We start from the raw sequence: 25,683 nt of genomic DNA, 5'->3' as shown, positions 1-25,683 counted from the left end.
TGTCAGATCCCTCTATTGTGATCAGACCAAAAGGGAAAGAGAGATAAGAGGGCATGGGGGGAGCAGGAGTAGATGGAAGGTGAACACTGGGAACATAAACATAGATCTTTTTTAACTGAATCATGAAAAAAATGCCTCTGTAGGTGAGTAATAAAAAAATATGGAATCATTCTAATGTTTACACAGGTGACTGTATTGTAGGACTGCAGAAATACTGTGCACATCAGCAACACTTAATGAAGCAGGAAAGCATAATAAAAACAGTGGCTCAATAACTCACATGAATGCTTGACTGCGAGTTAAATTTTTGTGCTATTTATTATCATAAAATCCATTCTGATTAATATTTCAGAGAGAGCCAGTAAAATGGCTTTATGTGACCATGCAGGTTTTAGTATATTTAGGCTTTGGTAAGAAGGCTCTCCTCTTATGTGGTGAGGAAGGAAGGAAGGTATCCATTTCATTATGTGTGTGGCACAAGATGCAATATTTAAAGATCTTTTGTAATATTTGAAGGAAATATTATACCAAAACAGTGCAGTGCTGAAGGCACATAAGACGCAAAGGTGATCCAGTATAAGGGATTTCACCACTCCACTCACAGAATATAGTGTAATGTTCTCTCTAGGCCATGACCGAGCAACGGTCTAATATTATCAAAATTGCCACAAGTTCTTACATTAAAAAGTTGGACGCTCAAAGTATTTAAACAGAAGGCTTGTTGTTCTATTTTGCAGTTGTTCTCATCTGTTGTGTCTAACAGAGAGGCAAATTATTAAATTTTCTTCTTTTTTTTTTGGCTGCCAAACTTAATGACTGTATATTTTACCAATGAAAAACAAACCTGGCAAACACAACCCTTGTCATTTTATTGCAGTCACATTCATTTTAGAAAAGCAGGGCTCACTGCCATGAGCCAAAAGGAAGAATCACAGACACTAGGTTCAGTCCATGACAGCCAGGGAGGGCAGAGAGAGAGAGAGAGAGAGAGACGTTTCTTTCTTTCTTTTTTTCCCCTTTTATTTGTAAAGGCATTATTGATAGAAGGGTTCATAGAGAAAATGTCATTGACGTAACTTGCCCCATGACGCCAGGCAGCTGAAGACAATGTGACCACTGAGAAAGACTGGAAAGGGCCTTCACAGAACAAGGGAGAGAGATGTACGTGTGTCTCTGTGTGTGTGTGTACTTGTATTAATCATGGTGTGAGAATCTAAATCTGTACAGTCACATTGAGGGTTCAGATAATTGATAAATTATCAACAGATTAATTGATAATATGGAGATTGTGTTTTGGATAAGGTCAGCATAAGGGTAGGTTTCGAGGAAATGTTAGTCAATGTGAAATCCTCTGAAGTGATGCAAACAAGGCTGTGTGTGTTTGTGTGTGTGTAAGTGCATCATTTTTTGTGTTGTTCATTTTGTGTGTGACAAACAGGGGGTTGTAATGTGTGTGACACTGTTTTTCAGGTTATAACAAACAGCTCATTTGTTGTGCTGGGGCTGTAATGCCAGCTGATAAATCACGTTCACCTTGTGTGTGTGTGTGTGTGTCTGTGCATGTACATGTATTTACAAGTGTACAGAACACAGGGATGGGCCATTGACACTGTCTGCTATTGATCAAGGACAAGAAGAAAAATGAGGAGAGGAGAGGAGAGATCTTGAAAATTTCTAGATTTACAGCGCTGCAAATTTCCTTCAAATGCATACTCAGACCTCACCACGCCACATCAATCATCCCCCGGTGTATCAACAGGCACCAACACAAACTCCACGCCCTGCATCTAATTTCTCTCTGGTGTTCTTTTCACTTCTGCAATTTTCCCCAGTGTGCTTCCTGTTGTTTTTTTTCCCCTCTGGTCCCTCGGTTTGCTCTCTCTCTTCTTGTATCTCTATCACTTTCAGCTTGGCTTTAACATTGTTTAGAGTGTATCTTCTTAATGGCTATCTTACTACCGTTCCACCCTCTTTCTCAACCCAACACATCCCCAGCCATGTGGATGGCTAAATCACATCAGTGGCACACAGCCAGAGCAGAAACTACTAAAATAACACCAGCAAATGAGGGAGGATGTAGTCTGATTCATAAACAACTGGTTTAGTAAGAGGGGGGTAATATTAAAGGTACAATCATATTAAAGACAGTGATTAAAGCCATGAGAAGAAGAAGAATAAACACAGAGTAAAAAAGAAAATGAGAAGCAAACAAAAAAGTTAAATGAATTGAATCACACACAGCACTGACACACAACTCTTTATATGAGCCTGTCATAAAGATGCCCAGTGATAATATGCCTTTATTGCTTTCTCCTATCTTTCCTCTCATCTCTCAGGGTTCTTTCCATCCTCTCCCCATACGAAGACACCACTCCTCATCCCTCAGCAGCACAAAAATATCAACATAACTGCATAAACACAGCAATCTTTCCTCCTGAGCCAAAGAAAAGCACCATTAAAGCCATTTGCATAAAACCTCTTTGTTGATTACTCACAAAAAAAGTGATGGTACATAAATCCTACCTGGCAAGAGGAAGCAGTTCCAGGTTATAATCCACTAAAGGCTGATACAGGCACTCCACACATCCCCATTAAAGTGGCCTACTTCCTCTGTCAAACTGGTGTGTGAGTGTTTGTGGCTAGATAGCTGGGCTGGTGTGTGTGATTCTGTCAGTGTGGGCTAGGCCAGCTGAACTGTGCAGATACGGAACGAGAGAGAGCGAGAGAGAGAGAGAGAAAGGGAGGGAGAGAGAGAGAGAGAGAGAGAGAGAGAAAGAGAGAGAAAATGCCCAAGAGGCTGAGAAGGTAGGCTCCCAAGCTGCACAAACAAGTGAGAAGGAAAGAGGGAGAGCGAATGAAAGAGAGAGAGGGAGGAGATAATGAGAAGAGACAAATGAGCAGTGAGAGCTCAGAGAGAAGCATGTGCTGTGTGCATGTCCACCAAACATACTGCCATAATGACCCCCATGATTGCAGATGTGTGTGTGTCCACAAATATTGTCTGACATATGTGTACATATATTGTGTCCATTTGTGCCTCTGTGACACCCCCCGCCCTCCATTTCATTGTGAAAACATTAAGGCTCTATACCAGCAGGTCCCACACGATGCTCAAAGAACACAATGGACACATGATCACTGCAAACATAAATACTATAATGTACTGAAAAAAACACATACATATATCTGACAGCACACAATGCAGCTACTGAGTCGCCACATATGAAACAGGAAACAAGATTATATTTTAAAAACTTTTTAAAGGAAACATTAAAGTTCAAACAATCACTAGTCAGACAATAGCTATTGAGCTGACCCAATTAAGCAGCTTAACGAGGTTAGCTGATAACACAAATGAGCTATCAGTTGTAATAATTTCATTTATTTTCTGGCAAAATGAAAGAGATGTCTTTGTATTAAATATATTTTTAAAAATATACCACCATGTAATACCACTCTGCACCACAAGATGGGACAGTAAGAGAGACAGGATGGGAGGTGGCCCTCTAGTGTTCGTTTTAAGCACTGCAGGTTTCTGATGGTAGATACTATGAAGTCAACAAGATCCGAGGAGACACCACAGCACCCCCCTCTGAGTAAATCCTACCTAACATCAACATACACAATGCCACACATCCAACACACTCCTTTGTGTGTATTTCATTTTCAAGGAATTGAATCCTCAATCAGACATAATAGATTTTTTTAATGTTGTTGTCTGGGGTTACTGCGAACATGTGCTGAATGGCTATTTTAAGATATGTGTGTGCTCTGTAATTGCCATGCAGAGATAGCCTGGCAGAATATCCTCGACCTGGATGACATGAACGCTCTTCTTCTATTCAATAAAGCCTCACTGAGGTCAAGGAATATAAGAAGGGATTTCATGTCAGCCACGGACCTTTTAACTAGGCCATGTCTAACTCCAGTTTAAAGAATGAGATGTTGTTTGTTTATGTATTTGTAAAAGTATATTTATAAAAGTTATGACAACTACACATATTTAACCAATAAAATGTAATAAATCTGCAAAATTAAGGGCTGATGGACTGTACTAGAACTTAGATTACGTGTTTCGAAAGTCATAGATTATAAAAGAAAATGCTTGGTTGACTGACAGTAACTGAACGTTTAAGGACAACTTTGGCTACTCCACAGATTTTAATACTTGATTCCTTGTAGCACAGCCAGGTACAAGATGCTCTGACTGTGTCTTTTGGACAGGGAGGTTGTAGCATATTAAACCACATGATACTCTTTCTGCCTTTCCCACTCATTCACACTCTCTCCGTCGTACCTCACTCTCTTTCTCTATTCCCTCATCTTTCCGTCACCGTTATCTCAAGAGCCTTTCAAAGCCTCTCAGGAGAAAGGTTTTTTTTTTAATCTGCTCAGCGACAAGGAACATTTGACACCTGCTGTCTGACACACGACCGCTCCGGTCAACAACTATCAATCACTGTCAAAAGCTTTTTTTTTTAAGAGGCAAATATTCAGAAGAGACAGTAAGAAGTCCCATCCTCCCCATGGGAGGTTGTTTGGACACACACTGTTTCATTTGTACCATGATGACTGTCACACAAAGAAAGTTACAGTTTGTCATAAAATGGTTTAAGAATAAAACCAAGAAGGTATCAAAACACTACACACACCTAAAACTTGTGTGTGTGAAGCTTTGTAGAGACTGTCCTTTTCCAGATTTACACTCAACTGACAAATGTGAGGATTATAATCCTCTGTAGACACCATAGACTCTTAAACAATAACACATGCCAAGGTGGCAGCCATGTTGGTGACATACAAACTGTACTTGTACTAACAGGGATCAACAAATCATGTGTCTGTTGTCATTCTCAGTTTCTCTCAGCCACCTCTGCTTTTCACACTTCAAAAAAAAACAAACTTTAACATCTATAAGACAACAATCTGTGCTTCTTCTTTTAACTAATCAGAAAATACCACAAATCTCCCCAAAGTAATCTCAGATGAAAGATTTACTGCACAACAAAATCCCTGGTTTCACCTCAGACAGCATTTGCAGGACAGTTCTATCTGCAGCAGATTTATTTACACACACATGTGGTCAGTCCAGTCAAAAGCCCATATACGCTCAGACACTAAGACCTCATTGAAAAACAAGATAACATGCATTACCTTAGACACCGGCATCTGGACGGGTAGTGTGCAGTCTCTTTTTTTGTAGGAGGGTCTTACTTGTATGTGTCCCAGTGTACGGCACAGTTCATGCACACACAGTGCAGCACAAACAGATACAGACTCCTAATCCGGTGTGACCATATGAGATTTTAATTCCCCCCTGTCCGTTTTTTGGATGTGTCAGTGCTTCTTTTCCCCTCCTGCTTGTTCTCTTTCTTGCTTTCTCCTGTGTTGTTGCTGCAGTCCCAGCTCAGTAATAACGTGCATGTCAACGTGTATGCGAAAGACAGTGAGTAGGGAAGGTGGGGAGAGAGGATAGGAGGGGGGAGTTAAAAAGGGATTTGGTGAAGGAGGGGGTGAAAAAAGGAAGACAGATGGATTTCAGGGAGAAGCAGAGGTGTGAGAGTGGAAGCAGAAATAGTAAAATGGGATGCATTGAAAACATAGAGGAGGTGATGGCTATGAAAAGATAAAATACAACTAACTGGCTGGAGACCACGGCAGCCTAGGTCCTCTATCCTCTCTCTCTCCCTCTCTCTCTCTCTCTTCCTCTATATGCTATTTTTAGAAGTTGCTCCGCTGCAAATCAAAGCACTGAATCAAAATATATCAAACAGCAGGATGTTAAGGGCCATGTCTTTCACACCTAATAAGACACACACACACAGCAACCTGGTGTGTTACAGTGAGACCATGTGTCTGCATCAGACATGAAGGGAGGCATGTAAACAATTCATCAGGCCTTATCTAATCACATCATGTGCTAATATATAATGGTCTTCACAAACAGCTATTTTAAACACTGGCAGTTACACTGCACAGACGGCTGTCTCACTCAGCGTCTCAGGCTGAAGGTCTTCTTCAGGAAAACAGATCCAGATGATGCATAAAGTAATGAGGGACATTTTTAATAGTAGATCGACCTCACTGTTTGGATGTTTACCTGGCACTTTGCTCATTTCTTGGCTCCCTCCTCTTATTTAGAGGCAGGATGTTTAAAGTTCTCAATATCACTGCTGTTGTCAAATATGTCCTTATGTCAGAAAGAGCATCGTAATTTGCAAATTAAACTATTATCTGAGGCCCATTACACACTCAGTGGAGCAAACGTCATTTTTCAGGGTAAAGAATGTGCATAATTAAAACAGCGAATGGATTTCATGCTCAGCACTACCTTCTTAGGACAGAACCCACAGGGCTCTTATCTATACTTCCCTCTGTGCTGATGCATTTCCATTATATAACACAGTTATGAATAGTTAAAGGTGAGCTAAAATAAAGCCAAACACCACTCCATCAAAGGAAAATCATTCATTTTTAAACAAGGCAGAGGGAATTAATCTACAATGATTAACATTACTGAGCCATATGTGTGTGTGTGTGAGACTGATAGACTGGGAACTAAGATAGTGAAACAGATAGACAGATATGGAGTGAAGGTGAGAGAGGGCAGATATGCAATCGATGGCTGCAATAAAATGTGAAAAGATAAGAACTCAAAGCAAAGATGAGGGAGGAAAAAATTAAGAGAGAAAAAAAAGTGTAAGAGGAGAATCTGAATGAATTTACTATCTGTATTGTTGCCTCCACAAAAACAGCCTGATTTCACCTGAAAGACTCTAAAGAAATGAAAGAAATTGTCTATATGGCAGATTCTAAAGGAAAATGAAACTAATGCTTGTTCTGCTGGTAATAATAATTAATTATAATCACCTTACATTTAGACCCTTTGAACTTTTAAAGTTAATCATTGCCTAATACAGGCTCCATGTGAATTTCCAGCAGGCAGAGGAACATACACCATATAAAGACATACTTTTCTCAGTGCATTTCAAAGTTTACTAAAGAATGTAAAGGGAAGTCTGGGATAGCCATCAGACTGTTGTTTTGGATGTTCTAGGACAGCAAAACCTCAGTTGCAGTAACACTGAGAGGAAGATGTTTTTTCACAGTGTCAGCTCTTTTCAAAGGCAAGATCGAAGTTAAGAGGGAGGAATTCTGCTACATTTTATATAAAAGTAAATAAAGGTGTATGCAAAAAATACATCTCAAATTCCACCACAGACTTACTGTGACTCCCAACGAGGTATGAATGTCAGCCTCCATCACCACCCTGTAAAGTGCTCCGTCGCAGAATCAGCCTATAGTCCTTTAGACTTACTATGATTCAGAAATGTTTCTCACATCTGCACCATTGGAATGATGGCTAAAGACAACACATGCCAGAGACAGCATGCAATGTGCTTTTGTCTGCATCTGAGCACGTGCGTGTGTGAAGAAAAGCGACAAGCGAAGAGAAGACAAATGGAATTCATCCATGTCTAATTAGACACAATGAAGGGGAAAAGACTGCTCCTGCCGCAGAGAAACAACAAGAGCAAGAGAAATGTTAATCACATGAACATGTGCCGTTACAGATGTTTATCCTATCTTACTCTATAATTAGAGGTTTAACCATTCTGATCTGGCTGAACTTCCTTAAATTTATGTGCATGACGTAAAAATGTAATGAAACCGCTAATAATGCCTGTCACCCCTGACACATTAGCTACCTTGTAAAGATGAATACCAAGATGTGCTGCTAAGAACAAGTGTTTAAATGTCACACAGGGCTCTGGGGACACTCCAGCACATCCCACAAGCTGACAGGATACGATCACTGACATATATTATGTATGTACGTGTGGTTTTTGTAACTCCAAAGTGGTAATGTTCCGCCGTCTTCTTCCACTCATGATGTGTCAGCTTCTAGTACATAAACCCACCACATGGACATGCTAACAAGGTTTGATTTTCTTTGGAGGGGGTCTTTAATGTGTTTTTAATTCCCCACCGAGCTGACAGGTGCACAGCCACTTCTCAGGGTTTACTCCTATCCTCACTGGACAGCCAGTGAAAATAACCTGTCAAAAAAACACACAGCTGCTTGTTAGCTTTGTCCTGCATCAGTCACTGTCGGCGACAATGTCTTCTTCTGCTCAAACCAACTCTCCAAGCTAGAAAACCCATCCTGGGTGCTCAGACTACTGTCCATCACCTGAGTTCTACCAGAGAAAATCAGGACTTTCATCTCTTTACTTTCATGTCATGAATAAATAAAACTTGTGCAAAACAGCATCTAAGCGTGAAGATTTGAAGTCGTCTATTCACAAGATCCTTCTAACTCCTTATCATTATGAAGGAGCTCAGTGGTCACCATTGATGAGGATGCCAGCATGACCCAAGGCTGCAGCACTGCTGAAGTAGGACTCACTTTTGTTTAAAGCCACGCAGTAAAAGTACTAATTCAATGGTTAAGTACCACAACATAATTGTAGATTTTTATAATACCTGTGAACAGCGTCTGAAAACTGATATGTCTCATTTTAAATATGCAGAGAGACTTTTATAACCCTTGTAGCATGGCTATAATTTGGCACTGTATGGAATGTTTCACATGATATAACTGCTTTATTGAGAAATATGTCAGGGTAGTGCCTGACGAGTAGGTGCTGTCAGTGCGGTTCTCTTTTATGAAAAAAAAAAAAACTGGTACAGCAACAGGAAACAAATATATCTGTAACAAATATAAAACTGAAGTGGAGCAATCAGCTTATTTTTGGTTTGTTATTTGTGTGTGTGCCCCAGTGGTGAGATACACTGCTCAATAGCTGCTAAATTACACCCTGTCCCCTGAACTTCATGTTGCTCTGACTGAGTGCATACATGTTTGACCGACATGGAAGGAGGCGCTGGATTATAGAAGCTAAAACAGATTCTCATAAATGTGAAATGAGACAGTGAATGAGGAGAACAAGCTGCCTCCAAACCACACAGACACACAGTTCATTAGCAGCAGCCATCTTTTTCACTTTTCATGTCAGCCCGTGTAGAAAATTTATTCTGCAGAGAGTTTGCTTTCCTTTCTGACTCAACGGAGTGCCAACATTGCTCATGTAATGTGACTGCAGTTGTCATTTTGAAAATGGCCAGTCCTGTTTAAATTCCCATTCGAGTTTGTGTGTGCGCAGCTGTGTAAATTTATTTTTCCCGAGCAGCTTGGTGGTTAATGCTGCCCAGACAAGAAAGTACCGGACGCTTTCCAGTGAAGCAGCTCAGAGGCTTTTAATGGCACAGCATGCGGGTAAATGTGTATTTACATGCATGAAAACAAAGACAAATATGTTTATGTACTGCTTACTGTCAGGATCCTTACGGGGTGAGTTACCTGCTGACTTTTGCAATATAGACCTCTTGCACATTTTTCTGCACTGTGCCCAGAAATGTGTCCTTGTCTTATGGATCACTGATAAAGAACCCACCCTTAATCAGTGGCTATTTATTCCACCCCCTCACAGACATGCTTTGCAAAAAAAGATTAATAAAAATATGTTAAAATTCAGCAGATTGAACAATTAAGAGAAAATCTGACTGACTGCTGTGCTTTGAGTTTTGATGGTCGGTCTCAGTCTTCATTCTCTATTGTAACACCTAAAGGTTAATCATCTGCTCTATAAAATCCTGTCACCCATCTCCAAGACAATCTAACATCTTTTGAACACCTTCAGTATGGACCACAGCTTCATGTTGGACTGTGTGACACCAGGATGACAGAGAGAAGCAATCAAAAAACAGGCAGGCATCACAAATACAGACAATAAATAATAATATAGGCAGCTATAATAACAGCTCAGAACAAAACAGAAGCAAGTGCTCAGCATGTCCGACGCTAATACTGTAGAAGATTAGCGAAAGTCCGGGGAAAAAAGGGCCTCATCAAGTCCAAAGCACATTTCTAAGTGTTTAGAGACTGCTGGAAGTAGGGCAGCTGCTGACATCAACACTGTGACGAAATAAACCCTTTTACTGGAGAAACATGAATGAAAAGCACTGCATGGTGTTGGTTAGAAAGGATGTGGCTTCTGTGTGTGTGTTTTATTTTCCCTTTGGAATGGATTCCGCTGTCTCTGCACACCTGAACGTACAGTTCTAAAGAAAGGTGCATGCTTCAGCTAAGAGTGGATTTACTCCACTTTGTGCGAGAGAAGAGAAATACAGTTTCTGACACAGGGGAAATGAGTAAATCACTGAGCAATTTTCTAGAGCCGCTTAGTGGCAGGAATATACACTGTGCATCATCTATATAGTCTATTCATTTCATACTCACCAATAAAGCAGAGATGGAGTAATCTATGTACCACTAAAGGAGGATTCACTCATGGAAACAAGGTTTACAAGCAATGGAAGCTCGGAACTTTGTGAATGACCCAGAAAAGTGTCCTCGCTTCTTCTGCCATCGTTAAGTTACGTTTCTTTTGCCACGTGCAACTGTGAGGATACCACGACTTTCCCCTCCTGTCTCCCACACTTGACAAAGCTAATCTGCATGTAATTAAATACATTTGGAGGGGACTGAATACAAACTATTTGCCTCTAAGGGGCTCTGGAGAAATGCAATCAAAAGTGAACTAATTTGTCTAGATGGTAAGATGTTATGATTAAGTGTGTATCCCCCCTGCCTTCAGGACAGCTTTCAGATTTCCATTTAATAACACAATAAAAAAAAGGTTCAAATAACTGTACAAAGAACTGAGAGAATTCCACTGGGCAGGAGATGTCAGAGACGGCATCATCAGAATGATAGACAATGCTGTTTATATATGAAAATATCATGCATCCCTTATGGCTTTTTAGCATGATATAGTAAATAAATAATGTCTGTCCATACTGAGAGCGAGACCAACAGGTCTCCACTTCTCCTTGTGGGCCTTGACATATATATATATATATATATACACATTTATATAATTGCTTTGTTTTATAAGTATTTAAATGCACATCTTATTGGGAAAGTAATGGGATGGTTTCTGCAACCCGTTTGTTTATACTGGTTTGTCGATACTCTTTGTGTAAATGGCATTGACTGACATGATTCAGCATGCGTGCCAAGATGTTTAGTTATTGAACACATAGAACACTGTAATGTGTTTATCAATTCAGCTGGCTGCACTAAATTGACACCAATCATCAAAGGACATAACACAACATGCTTCTTTGTTGCTATGCTTCTTTGGAATGCAAGGAAACATTTTCAGGGGTAAAAATATGTTTGAAAACTTCTTTTTTGAAACTCAGTGGTAATATCTGCCAAAGTGTGGGCAAAGTTCATGAAGTCCACTCCAAACTAGTTTAAACAGGGGAGAATATTTTGGGTAATCAGGTCTCATCCTAAATCTTTTCAGATCAACCGAAAGGCCAAACACACAGACACACACACAAACATGAGAGAGGAGGGGATGAAAGACTGTCGGCTTGTCCTTCTTTCTTTTTCTCTTTTATGAGCTGGTGGAATAAAGCTGTACAACAACAGGTGTGCCATCTACACACAAAGGCTATTTCTCCCCTTTTAATCACCCTTCAGCTAAACTGGTTTGCACTCCTTTTAAACTGATGAAGTGAAAGGGCAGTCTGTGCTCTCCATAAAAAATTAAAAGAATATTGAATCAAAACAACAAGAATTAGGAAAGGTGTTAAAAAAATCTTGTGATTCAACTCTAAATAAAGAAAAAATGTATACTACTGACAGAAACACAGAGGACGACAAATGCTTCTCTGGACACACATCTTTCTATTCGGTCTACTTCAGACCAATACTCTATGCTCCATCTTCACATGAATTCAGCCAAAAAGCAATTAGAGAACCTGACAGGAACAGGAAAAAATAATTCTGAGTAGATTTCCCTCGGTAGGACGTGCAATGACCAAACTGGGCCACAGTAGTCTCGGTCAAAGCTTTCCATCAGCCGCCCTCGTAATCAGGGCAGTTGAAGCCCACTGAGCACAGTTATGGTGTTTCCTTATGATGAATTAGAAATAGGTACATTCACTAAAAATTCATTTCAGAAAGTTTCACTGTTTTTATAAGACATGCAACAAATATTATGTAAGCTAAGAATGTGATTAAAGTTCTTAAAATAACTCAGTAAAATACATGTCTAGTCTCATATGTCAAAATAAATGCCATTGTTGCCCCACACAATGTCTTTTTCTAACAGGTCAGCCTTGGACATGCACACAGGTTAATGAAAACACAAAGCAGAACCACAGCAGAGAAGGTTTTTATCAGACTTCCTGTTTCCACCACAGGTGAGAAATATACACACATGCATACACACCTTATTTTTAAAGCACAGTAACAACACCTGCGTTTCTTCCTCCTTTACAATCTGAACAGAGGCAGGTTGAGCTGACAGCAGCTAAAGCAGATCAACCATCAACTTCCCCAAAGAAACCAAGGAGCTACTGTAAATCATAATTATGGAAGCATGTGGTGTTCACGGGGCATCTGTGGTGGGGGTATATGCACAAATATATGCATTCCCATGTGTTCATGTGTTTACTGATTCATCTTAGGCCTTATGTGAAATTGGAAATGCTCCTAGATATGCGTGTCCATGTGTCATACCTGTTCAAAATGTGGAATGGGAGGCTCCCTCCTGTGAAGCTGGAGTTGCTTGTCTATGTTGTCCTTCAGGCACTGACACACGCGGCGCTTCTGGTCTGCTGAATACGCTTCCAGGCTGAGCAAGCAGTCACACTTCTAGAGACAGATAAAAGAGAGAGAGGGGAGAGGAGAGAGGAGCAAAAGGGGGTGGAGGAAAAGAGAGCGGGCAATTAGGCATCAACTGTCAGAGAAACGGAGAAGAAGCAGTGTCTCTTGATACTTAGTAGTAGAGCACAATACGGGGAAGATCGCAAAATGGAGGGTTATACTGTGAGGGATGACTCTTTTTTTTTTGACCTGAGATCTTAGAGCTAGCAGTGAAGCTGAGATGAAAGTATGGCCGGTGCCATTCAGAGGGGATAATGACAAACAAAGTTTGTTATGTAACAGCATGTCCCCATGCCCAGCACACTTCAAACCAAACGCAGTTAAAGCATCTAAAGTTGTCGTTGCATCCTCTGAACCCCAGTGTGAAGCCACTCAGCCCCCTCAGCGAGGAAAATGCTGGCTTTAGTGAAATTAAATAATGCCCAGCAGCCTCTTCAAGCAGAATTTGATATGCTGATGAGATGATTAGGCAACCAGTGTCAAGATGGCACACCTAGAAGAGTACAAATCAATGTATCCCAGGGAAAACATGTGATAATGAATATTTTACAGCCAGTGCTTAATTGGTTAAGAGCTGACAAAAGACATAAATACCCCTCAGCTTTCTCCGAGATGGTCAAAATCATTGATCTGTGTCTGATCTAGGCAATGACCAGATTCCATCGTTAATGAATAAATGGCCCCATTTGTTTTTGGCCATGATTCCAGCAATGTACATTTGATAAAAAACAGATCCTATTACAAAAAGAGGTGGGTTAATGGGGGTATGATACATCTAGGGTGAGAACAGTTTGTGCCAGTGAGTGGCACTTCAAGTCTGGAGATGTTTCTAGGTTGAATCAAAGAGGGAATAGTCCTTATTGTGAAACGTTTGGTGCTGCAGACCAACATGTTTCTTCTCTCATCAATTTTATATCCTTCATATGATCAGGATGTCTCCATCCAGTCCTGCCTCATTGTTTCACCTCTTCATACACAAGCTTTATTAATGTGCTGTGTGTATGGCAGAGCACATTTCTCATATCTATAATTACCTTAGTCACATTCTCCTATGGAAGAACATTATGAATGGATCCCCCAGGTACCAAAGCACTGTGACATTTGTGCACTCTAAGAGCCATGCACATCAGCACCTGTCTCATCAACCTTTGCTCACACAGTACTGTTGAAGACTAGTCCTCCTTATCTTTCTGATGTGCGTGAAAGGAACCTATTGTGCTCACACACATTTTCTGCCCTGTCTGATCACTTCCATCTACCTTGTGTGCTCTCTCTGCCATTGTCAGGAAAAAAAAATTTGTGTCCTTACATTTTTAGACACGAGTCAGACTATAAATAGAATTTTTTCCATTTTGTGCAATTCCTTAGAGAAGAGTGAAGTCCTCAGGGCTTTTCTTGACGTTCGCTACATACCCTGGTCAGTGGTGAATCATGATGCTAGTTCATTTGCCTGTTTCCTGGCTGTAGGAGCTTTGGAATGTCATGCTATCACTCAGAAATTACTCAGGTTAGATAGCAAAACATTTATGATATCGAGTCTCACTGTGTTTAATTGCACCACAAGATGATGAAATAGGGGCTCTTTCAGAGCAGACAGAAATCAATGTCGATGTTCTTTGATATCCATCATTTGGACTGAATCTAAGTGTATAATGCTGCAACATAAAGGTAAAATACTTGGAATGCACATAAGCAACTAGCCTCTGGCTAAACTGATATAGTAAATCTCTCAGTGCGAAACTCATATTACTATTTTTGAGTATTCTTTGAGTTCTCCAGTAACATTGCAGGATTTTCTATATGTCAGGAAAGGTCAGCAAAAGATATTCAAAAGCCAGGGGGTGAAGGGAAATAATCCTGTATCCATGTATTCTTGAACATTCAGAGGATGTTGCTTTGTTGGATGTAAAGCTGACAAAACAGAGGTAGGCAGGAAGAAAAGGAGTAAAATCTTTGTCTTTGCATCTTCCCTGTTGCTTGCACCTCTTTTGGATAAACTGTAGCTTTCATGCCTGAAATTAAAAGCCAGCATTTCCCACTGCATCTGTAACTGTGTAATATGTGATGCACCAGTCTTCTCATTGTCTCAGACAGTTATTTGGGATAAACAAAAGAAACAATGCAAAGCCTCGGCAGGTTTACACAAAACATTGCCTCATATGGCCCGGTCTTTCCATGCAACTCCTCTCTGTCCCACATCAGAGAAAGCACATCTGCGTTCAGGGTCCCAGAGGCAGACACGCACCTGCATCCATCCACACACACTCACACACACACCACCCAGCTTTACACAGTGTGCACAGTGCCAGTTTGAACTATAAATACAGTGCATCCCTATTGTAGCTACATATTTGAAGGATATAATGATTCAAATATAAAAATTAAAAAGACAAGCAGCTGGTGCCGTGAGTCATGGTTAGGCACAAGTCTCAGAGCTGCAGGAAGGCTTATCCCTAATCTGTCAAAGAGAGGAAGTGTGTGTGTTTACACAGTCTTCTCTGTGTAAATACGAGGCACACGATGCATGTTCTAATGTAAACCACTCACTGGCATCATGCACATTGTGTCACTGTTATTGTGACTAATACAGAACGCACCGCTTCCTTTTGACATCACGTCTTAACAATGCACAATGCTCTGCTTGTGCAGCACTAACGATGATCTATTTGTCTCCAGCTATCAATTTCAGCAATCAATTTCCATTTCTGTTGTTTATTCTGTATGCCATCATTACAGACTGGTGCGCTGAACTGTTAACCGTGCATCACAGCATCTATCTGGGGTCGTTTTCAGTGACAGTGCCGTACACATCATTGCATTACATCAGCTGTCAACAGTAAAGTGTTGACAGCTGGTCACAGATCACATGTTTTTTAGGCAGGAGTCCTGTGGAACCAGCTGGAGCTTTCCATTATGTTGTCACTGCAATTTACTTCACAGAACCGCCGTCTGAGTGTAAATAATATAAGTCTACATTTTTTTCCAGTTTTGAAAAACATGCAAGTTTAAAATCGTGTAAATCACCCTGGACATCTGGACTGTCTGTACTTGATGCTGAAGGACATTCCCTGGAATCTCCCTGACACTGTGGAAGCAGGTCCTTAGGGATGTTCATGTGGCCCTTTGGCCCTAAACAGCATCCAGTCAGAGGGCCAGGCTGCAGCTCCACAAACAACAAGCTGCCCTTTTCCAACACAAACTGTAATCCATCAGTGTCAGCAGCAGAGTCGGGTCATAAATAACACTCTTATTCATGGAATAATGGAGCATGTTATTCATGAAATGATCACATAAAAAGCCATATTAGCTAAAATGGCTACTCTAGGTCCTACATTAGCCCACCCCCTTTTATAAATCCACCCCTTCAAGAGATAAACATAAGCGCTAATGAAACAAAATTCAATGAATGGCCACTGGCCTGCCATGAAGTGGCTAAAAATACAGGCAACATTTCCCCTTAATCAGATTGATTAAAGTGCTCCCTGGTTGAAGCCCTCCCCCCTGAGCCATCTGGCAGACGAGTTTTCAGTGTGTCACTGGACTGCTGTCAACACAGCTCACCTAAACTCTCAGAACAGGTTAGCATGGTTTTGATGACAGCTTCCCTCCCTCCCACACCAGCTGGTAAAAATTCTAATGATGCAAATGTATTGCTGTAGCTTGTAGAACACACTTATTTACCTTGCTGTGTGGGTTAAATGACAAGTTGACATCCCTCTCAGGGCAGAAGACCTCTATCAAATCTTTATGCTATAACCAGCTGTATGTAAAATCTACTGTCCAAGACAGGTCAAATAAAATGGTGGACAAACTTGTCACAAATGGGAGTTGTTGCCTAAACCTAAGCCAAACCTTTACCAAAAATAAAAACAACAATCAATCAAGAGTCAATGATGTGAAAAACAATCTGACCCAGTACCCTGTGTGAAAGCCAGGTTATATATATTGATTTTGGAGTCAATAAACACACTGTTCTATCATTTATGAGTAAAAATGTGCAGAATGAAAGCAGATATGGCTAATTTTGAAAAAAAAAAAAAAAAAACAGATAGCAAGAGAGACAAAGGAATGTTTCCCATGTAATGTGCACGCCAGAGAAGATCAGTGCACTGAAATGAGAGCACATATCCTGAATATGGCTGGGGAAATCTCTATAAGGCAATAAAATGAAGGCATAATGTCACAGCCTACTATTCCATGATAATGATAATGTTAATGGGAGTACATAAATGAGCATTCTGTTTTGATAATGTTATGAATCTAAAGGAGCTTTTAAAAAACTTGACAAATAAAACTTGTTACACTCTTATTTCCAGGATAATATGCACACTGTTACTCCATGCAGCATCATGCTTAAGAGACTATAGAGGACTGTTAATATAGACTGTCCTCTCTGGATTTGGAAACTGTGTTTATCCTCTCTTTATCCTTTCTTTTTACCATTTTGTTTCCTTTGGCTACTTGGATTTCCCCTCATGTTAGAGCAACTCTACTCATGGCCATAAAGTCATGGACTGGAAGACAAATATAGACCAATGTTCATGGTTCACAGAGGATGGTCCAACTGCTAATTTTAGTCATCCTGTGACTTTTTCACTCCATCATGAGTTTCAGATTTGCTATTTGTTGCTGCAACTGGCTGGGCTCAATGTTCATATAGCACATATAAGGATGCTAACACGATTGTGCTCACATGCACATGTTCCCATAGCTCAAAAGCACAGCTAGTCCTAAATCACCAGTGTTTTCTCGGCAGGAATGCACATTACATCACTACTATAACTATATGATTTGTATTGTAACTGGATCAGAAGGCCTCATGAGGTCAGAAAAAGGTCAAGTCTGGTTCTCATGCATGACTGTCTCATGACTAGAATGCTAAAAATGGCTAATATGCTAACCTTTGTGTCCACACAATCCAGCGGCTGGGTATATTAAAAACACCTGTACAGTGCAAAAGAAGACAAAAACCTAGTTAACCTAGTATTGTTAATTAAACATGGGCTCCCAGCTATCAGTCAACAAGCTGCACAAACAAATGCTATTTCCTCTTGACACAGTGGCTTTCCCACATTCTTTCATCTATTTCTAGTTTGTTTGTCTGCTTTTCAGCACAGAGCTCCTCTGTAGGTTGTCTTGACAGAGCTGCCATGAATAGGGCAAATAAAGTGGAGACGTTGGCCTGGGGCGCTTCCTATAGCATACCAGGGGAGGATGATCAGCACATGACAGAGCCTGCAGGACATCTTCTCAAGTTAATCTCTGTTTCCAAAAGTTTACTTTTCCAGTCAGTATGGTTGCATATTTCCTTCCGTCATTATTACACAGTCGGTGGCTTCATTGATATTTTTATTTTTCTCACATGACTGCAACAGCAGTGTTTTTATTTCGTCAGCATGAACAGCAGTTCTCCATTTAAACTTAGACATCTGCATGAATATCATTGTGTTTTGACAGCTGTTGTGAAAACCTTTTATTGTTAAACACTAAGTACATACATACCTGTAACAATGACAAGTAAATTATTTATTTGGAGATTACTTCTGCACTCGCTCCCATAAAAGACTATGAATATTTCAGGAGACTGATTACCATTTGGCCTGCACCTGATGGAATAGGACGATAAACCACCGCTTAGTGTCGCTCAGGAGAACACTTTGTCCTTGTCATAGATCTCAATGCAATCATTTTACTAAGATGGAGGTCTTTAAGTGATTATATTTAGATGTATAGCTGCACAGTCCTGCTGATCTAATCTGGCCTGGGATATTAAAAGCAAAGTGCGCTTTAAGTTGTGGCCCAGCTTGAGGGAAAGAGGGTATATCTCTGCTCAATTAGACCCCTGTGAGACTGGTGCTGCCCTGGCCCTGTTATGGATAGCTACCATTAAGTAGGTGTTTTGCTGACAAGAGCCCCTGGGTGCATATCATTCACTCCCTGCCTTCGGACTGCAAGTGACAGCCTGTACGTCACATTTGTCAAAAGATGCACCTGAAAGCAAAAAACACTGTGTATATATACACAGCTGCAAACGAGCATGTATATTTGAAATATTCATCTTACAAAGCATCAAATTGTGAATCGTCACTCAAGGGAATTCTATCCAAATTGCACCGTTGTTGACAATGTCAACAAACGTCACATGGACGTCACCATGTGGATAACAACCCAGGAACACTCTGACATTTTACTGTACAAATATCTCTCATAAAAAACACTATTTGTATGCACCACGCTGTTGAGCTGGCTTGCTGTTCTACAGCCTGTATGCACAACATCACACTGTGATTTCACCCAGTTTAACAGAGTACCTGCTTATCCTATCTCCTCCCAATCACCCCTATCTCTATACTCCTATAAAAGATATTTCTGACTAACTATGAAATATGATTTGCATGCATGGTTCAAGAGTGAAATGATTTTTTAAACAGCTGTCAAGTGAAATTTTAAAGTATGCCGACTATAAGTAGCTACATTGGGATTTGGTACGTGGAGATTATTCATTATTTTACTGTGATCAGTGAAGACTACATTGTGCCAATTAGACACTAATGGACATTTCTGAGAAATAGTGGAATGGGTCAGCATAACTGTAATTTTTTTTTACACACATTAGCATCTTACAGCCATATATAGAAGGCCTGTATTGGTACAAAATAACACCACTACTGTAACTATGAGACACAATCATTCTTGCATAGCCCACTGATGAATTACAACTACAATCATATACAAGGTTTTGTATTATAAATTACATTTAATAAGATAACTGTTCTTATACTTAGCTCACTTAAGGCTGTGAAAAGTTACATTTGGATAAGAATGAGCAGCACTAACGACCATAAAATCGTCTTTATGATAAATTAAATCCCACTTGGATTTCTGTTCTTCCTGTTTCATGCAGATGAGGTACAAAGTGAAAAAGTCTACATCGGGACTTTGCTCTTAGACTTACTTCACCATTGTCAGATAGCAGGTGCTGCTGAAGAGAGCTCGCCTCCCTCACAAACCTCTTCTTAGGCCCGACTCTGTCAGCCAGGTTGCCCATGTTCACGCTCCTGTTCAATAATCTTACACACCGTCTCTCCTTTATGTCTTTTTTCCATTTACCTACACACCGCTGTCTTGCCTCCTCTCCTTCTGCGTCACTGACACACTTACACACACCCAACAGACACTTCACTTTCCAGAGACACAACTGTCCCTCACAACACACACACACACACTCGCACACACACGTTTAAATCTAGGTTACATCAGTCCCGTTTTGAGCAAGTGCTAAAATAGGATGACCTCCAGCTATGAAGGAGCAGACAAAAGGAGGAGAGCGGACTATGACGGTGTCAGAGACACAGAGCTAAAGAGGAGGAAGACGGAAATTGTGTTATTGTTTGCAACATACTTCTAGAACTGGAGCCAAAAAAGCAAGGAAGTTTGCAGAATTGTCTCAAGGCGCTTTACAGAAACCCAGAGCCAGGTCTGGAGGCAGAGAGTGAAAGAGAGACATACAAAACTACAGTTAATGACATGAATCTCTAGTATGAACTTAGCTGATGAGAATATAAGAGGTAAGAGGGGTTGAGGGGGAACTGCTCAGTGGGTCATGTTTGTGTCCCTGACAGTGTAGGCCTATAACAGCATAGCTATAATAAAGTAAAGAATTTATCAGCCCTATGCTACCTGTGGCTGAAGCCATCGACATCGACAAGTGACTTCTCAACACTATAGTTTAGACTAGTTATACACCTGGTCAAAGAGAAAGGTTTTAAGCCTGGTTGTGAAATTCCTCATCATGTTACTTTCAAATTAATCTGTAGATTCTTTCGTAGTTGTAACAAGGCCAGAAATGGTGTATATTAAAGAAGAGGTACTCGAGGCGAACACAATGTTTAACTAAAAGGTGTCCACAAAGTCTCCCTCTTCATTTCTCTGCTCTCATTAGTGCGTGTGTGCATATGTGACCTTTGCACAGACAGGCCAGAGAGAGCAATTAGATTAGAGACCGTCACATTACACACATTCATTTGAGTAAACACACACAGACACACACACACACAACGGCAATGAGGACCAGGGTCACTTAAACATGTCTCCTCCTTTGATCAGCAGAGCTCAACAGTCAAAGTCATCCACAGACGTTTTCTTCTAGCCTCCCCTTTGATATCTTTTATCCTACTTCTCTTTCATCCACACCGTCTCCATCCACCTCACATGTTCTTCCTTCACTTCACACACTGGTGAGCTCTACCAAAGGGACCAGAAGGTCAACCATTCTCACTAAAGGCTGTCATCACTTTAAGATGAATGAGCAGTACTTGTATAGTTAGCAGCTGCTCATGTTTGTCTTGGAGTGTACTTGAATTCCAAAGGAGAGCGGAGAGGAGAGGAGAGGAGAGGAGAGGAGATGAGAGGAGAGGAGAGGAGAGGAGAGGAGAGGAGAGGAGAGGAGAGATGGGAGAGAGGAGAGAGGAGAGGAGACTAAGACAGCTGTCGTAGCTTTAAGCAATAAACATGAATGGAAAGTAGCTTCAGATAAATTACATAATAAATCTTAAAGAACCTTCCTTACCCTATCTCTACCAGCACCTGTGACTTATAAGAGCTACATTACCAGAGCTGTATGCCATTTCATTGTGGCTACTGTTTACTCCCTGAGGTATGAAATTAACTGCTGACAGGTGTATCAACTAAAACAGATGGCTACAGATTTTGTGCATGAGTGTGTGTGTGTGTGTGTGTGTCTGTGTGATTGTGTCGAGGTGTCTGACACAGGGATAGAGAGAGAAGGTGGGCCGAGTAAAGTTTGAGTGAAAAGAAGCAGACACTGAATCTCTGGGCTGTTTGACATCTGTCATGTATTCTGCATTAGTTTGGGAGGATTGTTGTGAGGTCTCAGCTGACTTCTACTGTGAAATTAATTTGTTGACACATAAATTAAAGGTATTTTCAGAACTGATAGCCTCCACTGAAATCCGATAACAAAGCACTGCACAATCACAGATCTGACACAGCTATAGACCCTTTTTTCACTGCGTTGCATAAAATCCAAAATCTGTCTTTAACTTTCTCCAACTCTCTCGCTACCTCTCCCATGCTGTCTTATGTAAGAGTTTCTATTTATATATGTTGCCTAATTGGATAGTCTGAATAATATTGGAGCCTTTTCCTTCTTCTTTTGCAGCCTGTGGGACTCGATATCAGGCCCCTCTCATTCTGTCTGGAATTTCAGAAAAAAAAGGCCTTTTTAAAGATTCATAAGCTGCTAATGAGGTTACGCAGCACATTTCAAAGCATGGTGTGACAATATGTGTGTGTGTGAGTGTGTGTGGAGCAGAAGGGGTTGAGGTTTACTCATTTCCTCAGTGAAAAGATTAACCATATGAGCAGACATTTGCAGCCGAAACAAATTGCAGCAAGTCACAGTGGCTGGGTGGATTTAAAAAAAAAAAAAGGAAATAGTTCAGCTGTCTCTTCAGTTTGGAATTTAAGCCACTTCTGGGGGGGGGGCAGGTTTGAATTTTAAAATCATTTGTGAAAAATGGATATTTATATGATAAAACAACTTCACATCCTGATCTGACCCTTTGCCAACCAGCTACACATCCTTACACTATAAAGGAGATGCATCATGTTTTAATCTGCAGGATGTGCAGCCAGCTTTCTACACATTTACATAATATGATGCAAGCTTGTGGGGTTGTTATAGCTTGATATAAACACCACGTGGAAGATATAGAAGGAGAGGATATGAAATGGTGAAAATATAATGTACAGGAAAATTTCATTTCCTTTCTGTGGACCTTATTACCTGAAAAACATGCAAATAGACACAAAGAATGTAGAAAGGGAGGAGAGAGAACGACTGGCAGCTACCATTCGTTAGCTGCGAACACATGCTTTAACTAGAGCACAGCTGGCAGGACAAACAAACAACAAAACCATCAAAGTATTGGTCAGAATACTGTCAGATCATACTGCCTTTCTCTTCTCAGCAGCTGCCTGTGTAAAGAAGCTTCCAATCATTTAAATTATGCAGCGCACCACTGAAGAAAGAAATCCACATAGTTGCAATTTACAGTGCAGAAAAAAAGAGTTGTGATTTATCCATTATGTCATGTCCTAAGCCTATTTGCATCGGGGTGAGAATAGTTACTTGACAGCTATCAGGCTATTTTAAACCAAGGCTGGGATAGTGTCACCTCACCTTCCACCCACTGCAGCAGAAAATCTTTAGGAATCTTTAGGTGAGGTATTTAAAACAGCATCAAGGCCAATGAATCCTGGAAGCTTGCCAAGGATCAGCACCGCCATGTTGACTTTTTGTTTTGATGTCTTTCTGACTGGTGTACATAGCACTGTTGGCTACTTTCTCGAGCCATGCTATGCACCTGGGTGTGGATAACACTCTGAGTGCATTTATATACAGATTGTGTTGTGGCCAGTTATTTTTAGAGCACTACAGTGATGGACAATCTTAGCCTCTAGAGAGCCAGATGGAGAGGGGTGTGATCATTTTACCTTGACTGATCTAAGAAGCAAAACAAACAGATGCATCATATTTGACACATTTATATCATATGTTGGACGACTTTTGCTTCATGCATGAAGGGTCTGAGGTGGAGTCAGATTGCAGAAAGACACACAAGGAAAAGACATTTTCATTAGAGCTTTCTGCTAATCTGTGCGTCTTCCATATAATGTGATTTCCACCAGAGTCAATTGCCCCTCCGGCTCACAGACCAAATAGGCTGTTCACATTAGACCCTCCTTTTCATTCTTTCTTTCCAAGTCTTCGTCTTTAAAACACACACACAAACATGCACATGTTTTTTTTCCTCTTACCTCTGTCATGTGAATAAGGTAGAATCGCAGTTCTTCAGCATAATCTGCAAAACAAAGAGAGGAAGAGTGTAACTTTAAATTATTCATCCTTCTTCCTCGTGTCTTTTTCACTCATTTCATTCCATCTGCTACATAAAGCAGCATTGTTAATCTCCACTTTGCCAAAATACGTTTTTTTGATGGAAAGCTTTTACTGTTGGTCAGCCTTACAGACATCTCCTCATAATTCACTGGAGAAGTGCTCTGCGAGACAGGCCTGTGGGTCTGGAGTCAAGATAAATGGTTTTAATCGAGTGAACACACACACACACACACACAAACATAGACCCACATAATCTATACGCTGTGGTGATGCTTACCACTGTACTTTACGTCACATAAGCACACACACACACACACACACACACAAGAGCAAATATTCTACTATGACTGGCAACTGTGTCTGATGTTCTATTTTCTATCGCATTAAGTATTTATGACTAAACAAGCAACAATAAAGGCATGTAAACACTGAGTCGTTTAGTTATCTGTTTTGTCAGGACTTTGTGACTGCTTTGTCATAAAAATTACAAAAAACAGATACTAACTTAGTCCAATCATTGTGTCACATCATTTGCTTCATCAGGTGGTTAGTTAGCTTAAACACTTTTAAAAATAGGGCAGGTTAACCCACACAATGTGTGCAAATGAAACTGACCATATGACACATCTGCTTCACACAGTGATGGTTGAGGTATAGGTCAAGTAGCCTGGGCTTAAAATTTTAAATTTTAAATAGTTTTTACAGTAAAAACAAAGACAATCGATCAGCTTTTTTACCCTGATCTGAATATAGCAAATTTTGAAAAAACAAACTGTTGAGTGCAGATTATACATGTGTACACTTAAATATATATATAAAACACAGGGCAGTAAAGTAGCACAGTGTATACATTATAGACTGTGCAGCATGGCGGCATGTAATTATTTTTTACAACCAACAGCAGAGGTCACTGTTGGATTATCTTTTCTAATTTTCAGACAAGAAAAGGGCTGTAGTGAAAACAACACTGAAATACTTTATTATGCCATTTTATTATTGAAATTAATCAATGTTGTAAAATGTTTTACAGGTGGATAAACCCTATGACCATTTAAAACACACACACGCTTCTTCTGCCCTTTCCCTCAGATTTTCCAGATAGCCATAACATATCTTTAATCTGTTAATTGGTGTAGAAGCTGCCATGAGGTTTACATCATGTAGGTCAAAAGTTAAAACAAGTCTGGTAAGTTTGCTTAGAAAACTGATTGTGTTTGTCCTGACACGTGATCATTTTAGTTTTACACCACTCATTGTTTCCCACGCTCCTCTCCCTAGTATCATGTTAGCAGGAATACAGGAAAGCCCCTTTATTGAACTTGCACTGTGTCATTACATTTACACACACACACACACGTCAAACACACCCTCGCTGAAACAAACACAATCCCCCGGCGCCTCTTTCCTGAGTGACGCTGCCGAAGCAAAATAACAATGACAGGCAGCAAGGGTGGAGATTTGTGTCTGTGAGTGTGTGTGAGTCTCACAGACACGCAAACCCTAACTGATTCTCCACCCTGGAGATCGCTGATTGTTTGGGTGCAGGATGGAGGTCAGAAGTAGCCCAGAGGAGACCAGCAGTGTCTCTATGGAGGTCAGGCTGCATCTGTGTGCTTTAAATTCAGAAATATTACCCTGGTGGGATGTTTGTCTTAGCACAGTCCTTCACTGTGGCAAGATTAGCCTAATTAGTACAAAAGCATGGAACTGGCCAAACTGACAATGCTACACTGTGACTCAGCAGTTATGTTTACAGGCTACATAACAAATTTTGCTGAACTTTAAAAAAAAGATAAAAGATGGACTACAGTGTGAATTAATCAATGTTTTAATGCAGCCTTATTTATAGGTGTGCATACAGCAGCATGTTTTTTTTTTTTAAGAAGTTGATTTTTACTGCATGACCTATTGTGCTAATAAGCAGTTCGCTGTATTTGTCTTGGAGGGAGAAAATAACAGATCTGTGCATATACATCCAGAGTCAAAAAGTAAACGCAAGACTCCAACACAG

General features: G+C 40.4%; 1 protein-coding gene across 4 annotated transcripts in view; it reads right to left on the bottom strand.

Moving 5' to 3' along the window:
• rgs3a (regulator of G protein signaling 3a) overlaps nt 1-25,683 on the bottom strand; it is a 103,922-nt gene that overhangs the window by 33,870 nt on the left and 44,369 nt on the right. For 2 of the 4 annotated variants that reach the window (XM_028417575.1, XM_028417571.1), the window contains 2 exons: nt 23,591-23,634; nt 12,602-12,736 (listed from right to left, as the gene is read on the bottom strand). In XM_028417575.1, the coding sequence (XP_028273376.1) occupies nt 12,602-12,736; nt 23,591-23,634 (179 nt within the window). Of the gene's footprint in view, nt 1-2,523; nt 2,672-12,601; nt 12,737-19,703; nt 19,773-23,590; nt 23,635-25,683 lie in introns of those variants that run through there. The other 2 variants (XM_028417573.1, XM_028417572.1) reach the window with 2 other exon arrangements.

The sequence above is a fragment of the Parambassis ranga genome, chromosome 12 (genome assembly GCF_900634625.1).
Source record: "Parambassis ranga chromosome 12, fParRan2.1, whole genome shotgun sequence".
Lineage (NCBI taxonomy): Eukaryota > Metazoa > Chordata > Actinopteri > Ambassidae > Parambassis > Parambassis ranga.
The sequence above is the reverse complement of the archived record's forward strand: the minus strand, read 5'-3'. Positions and strand labels throughout refer to the sequence as shown.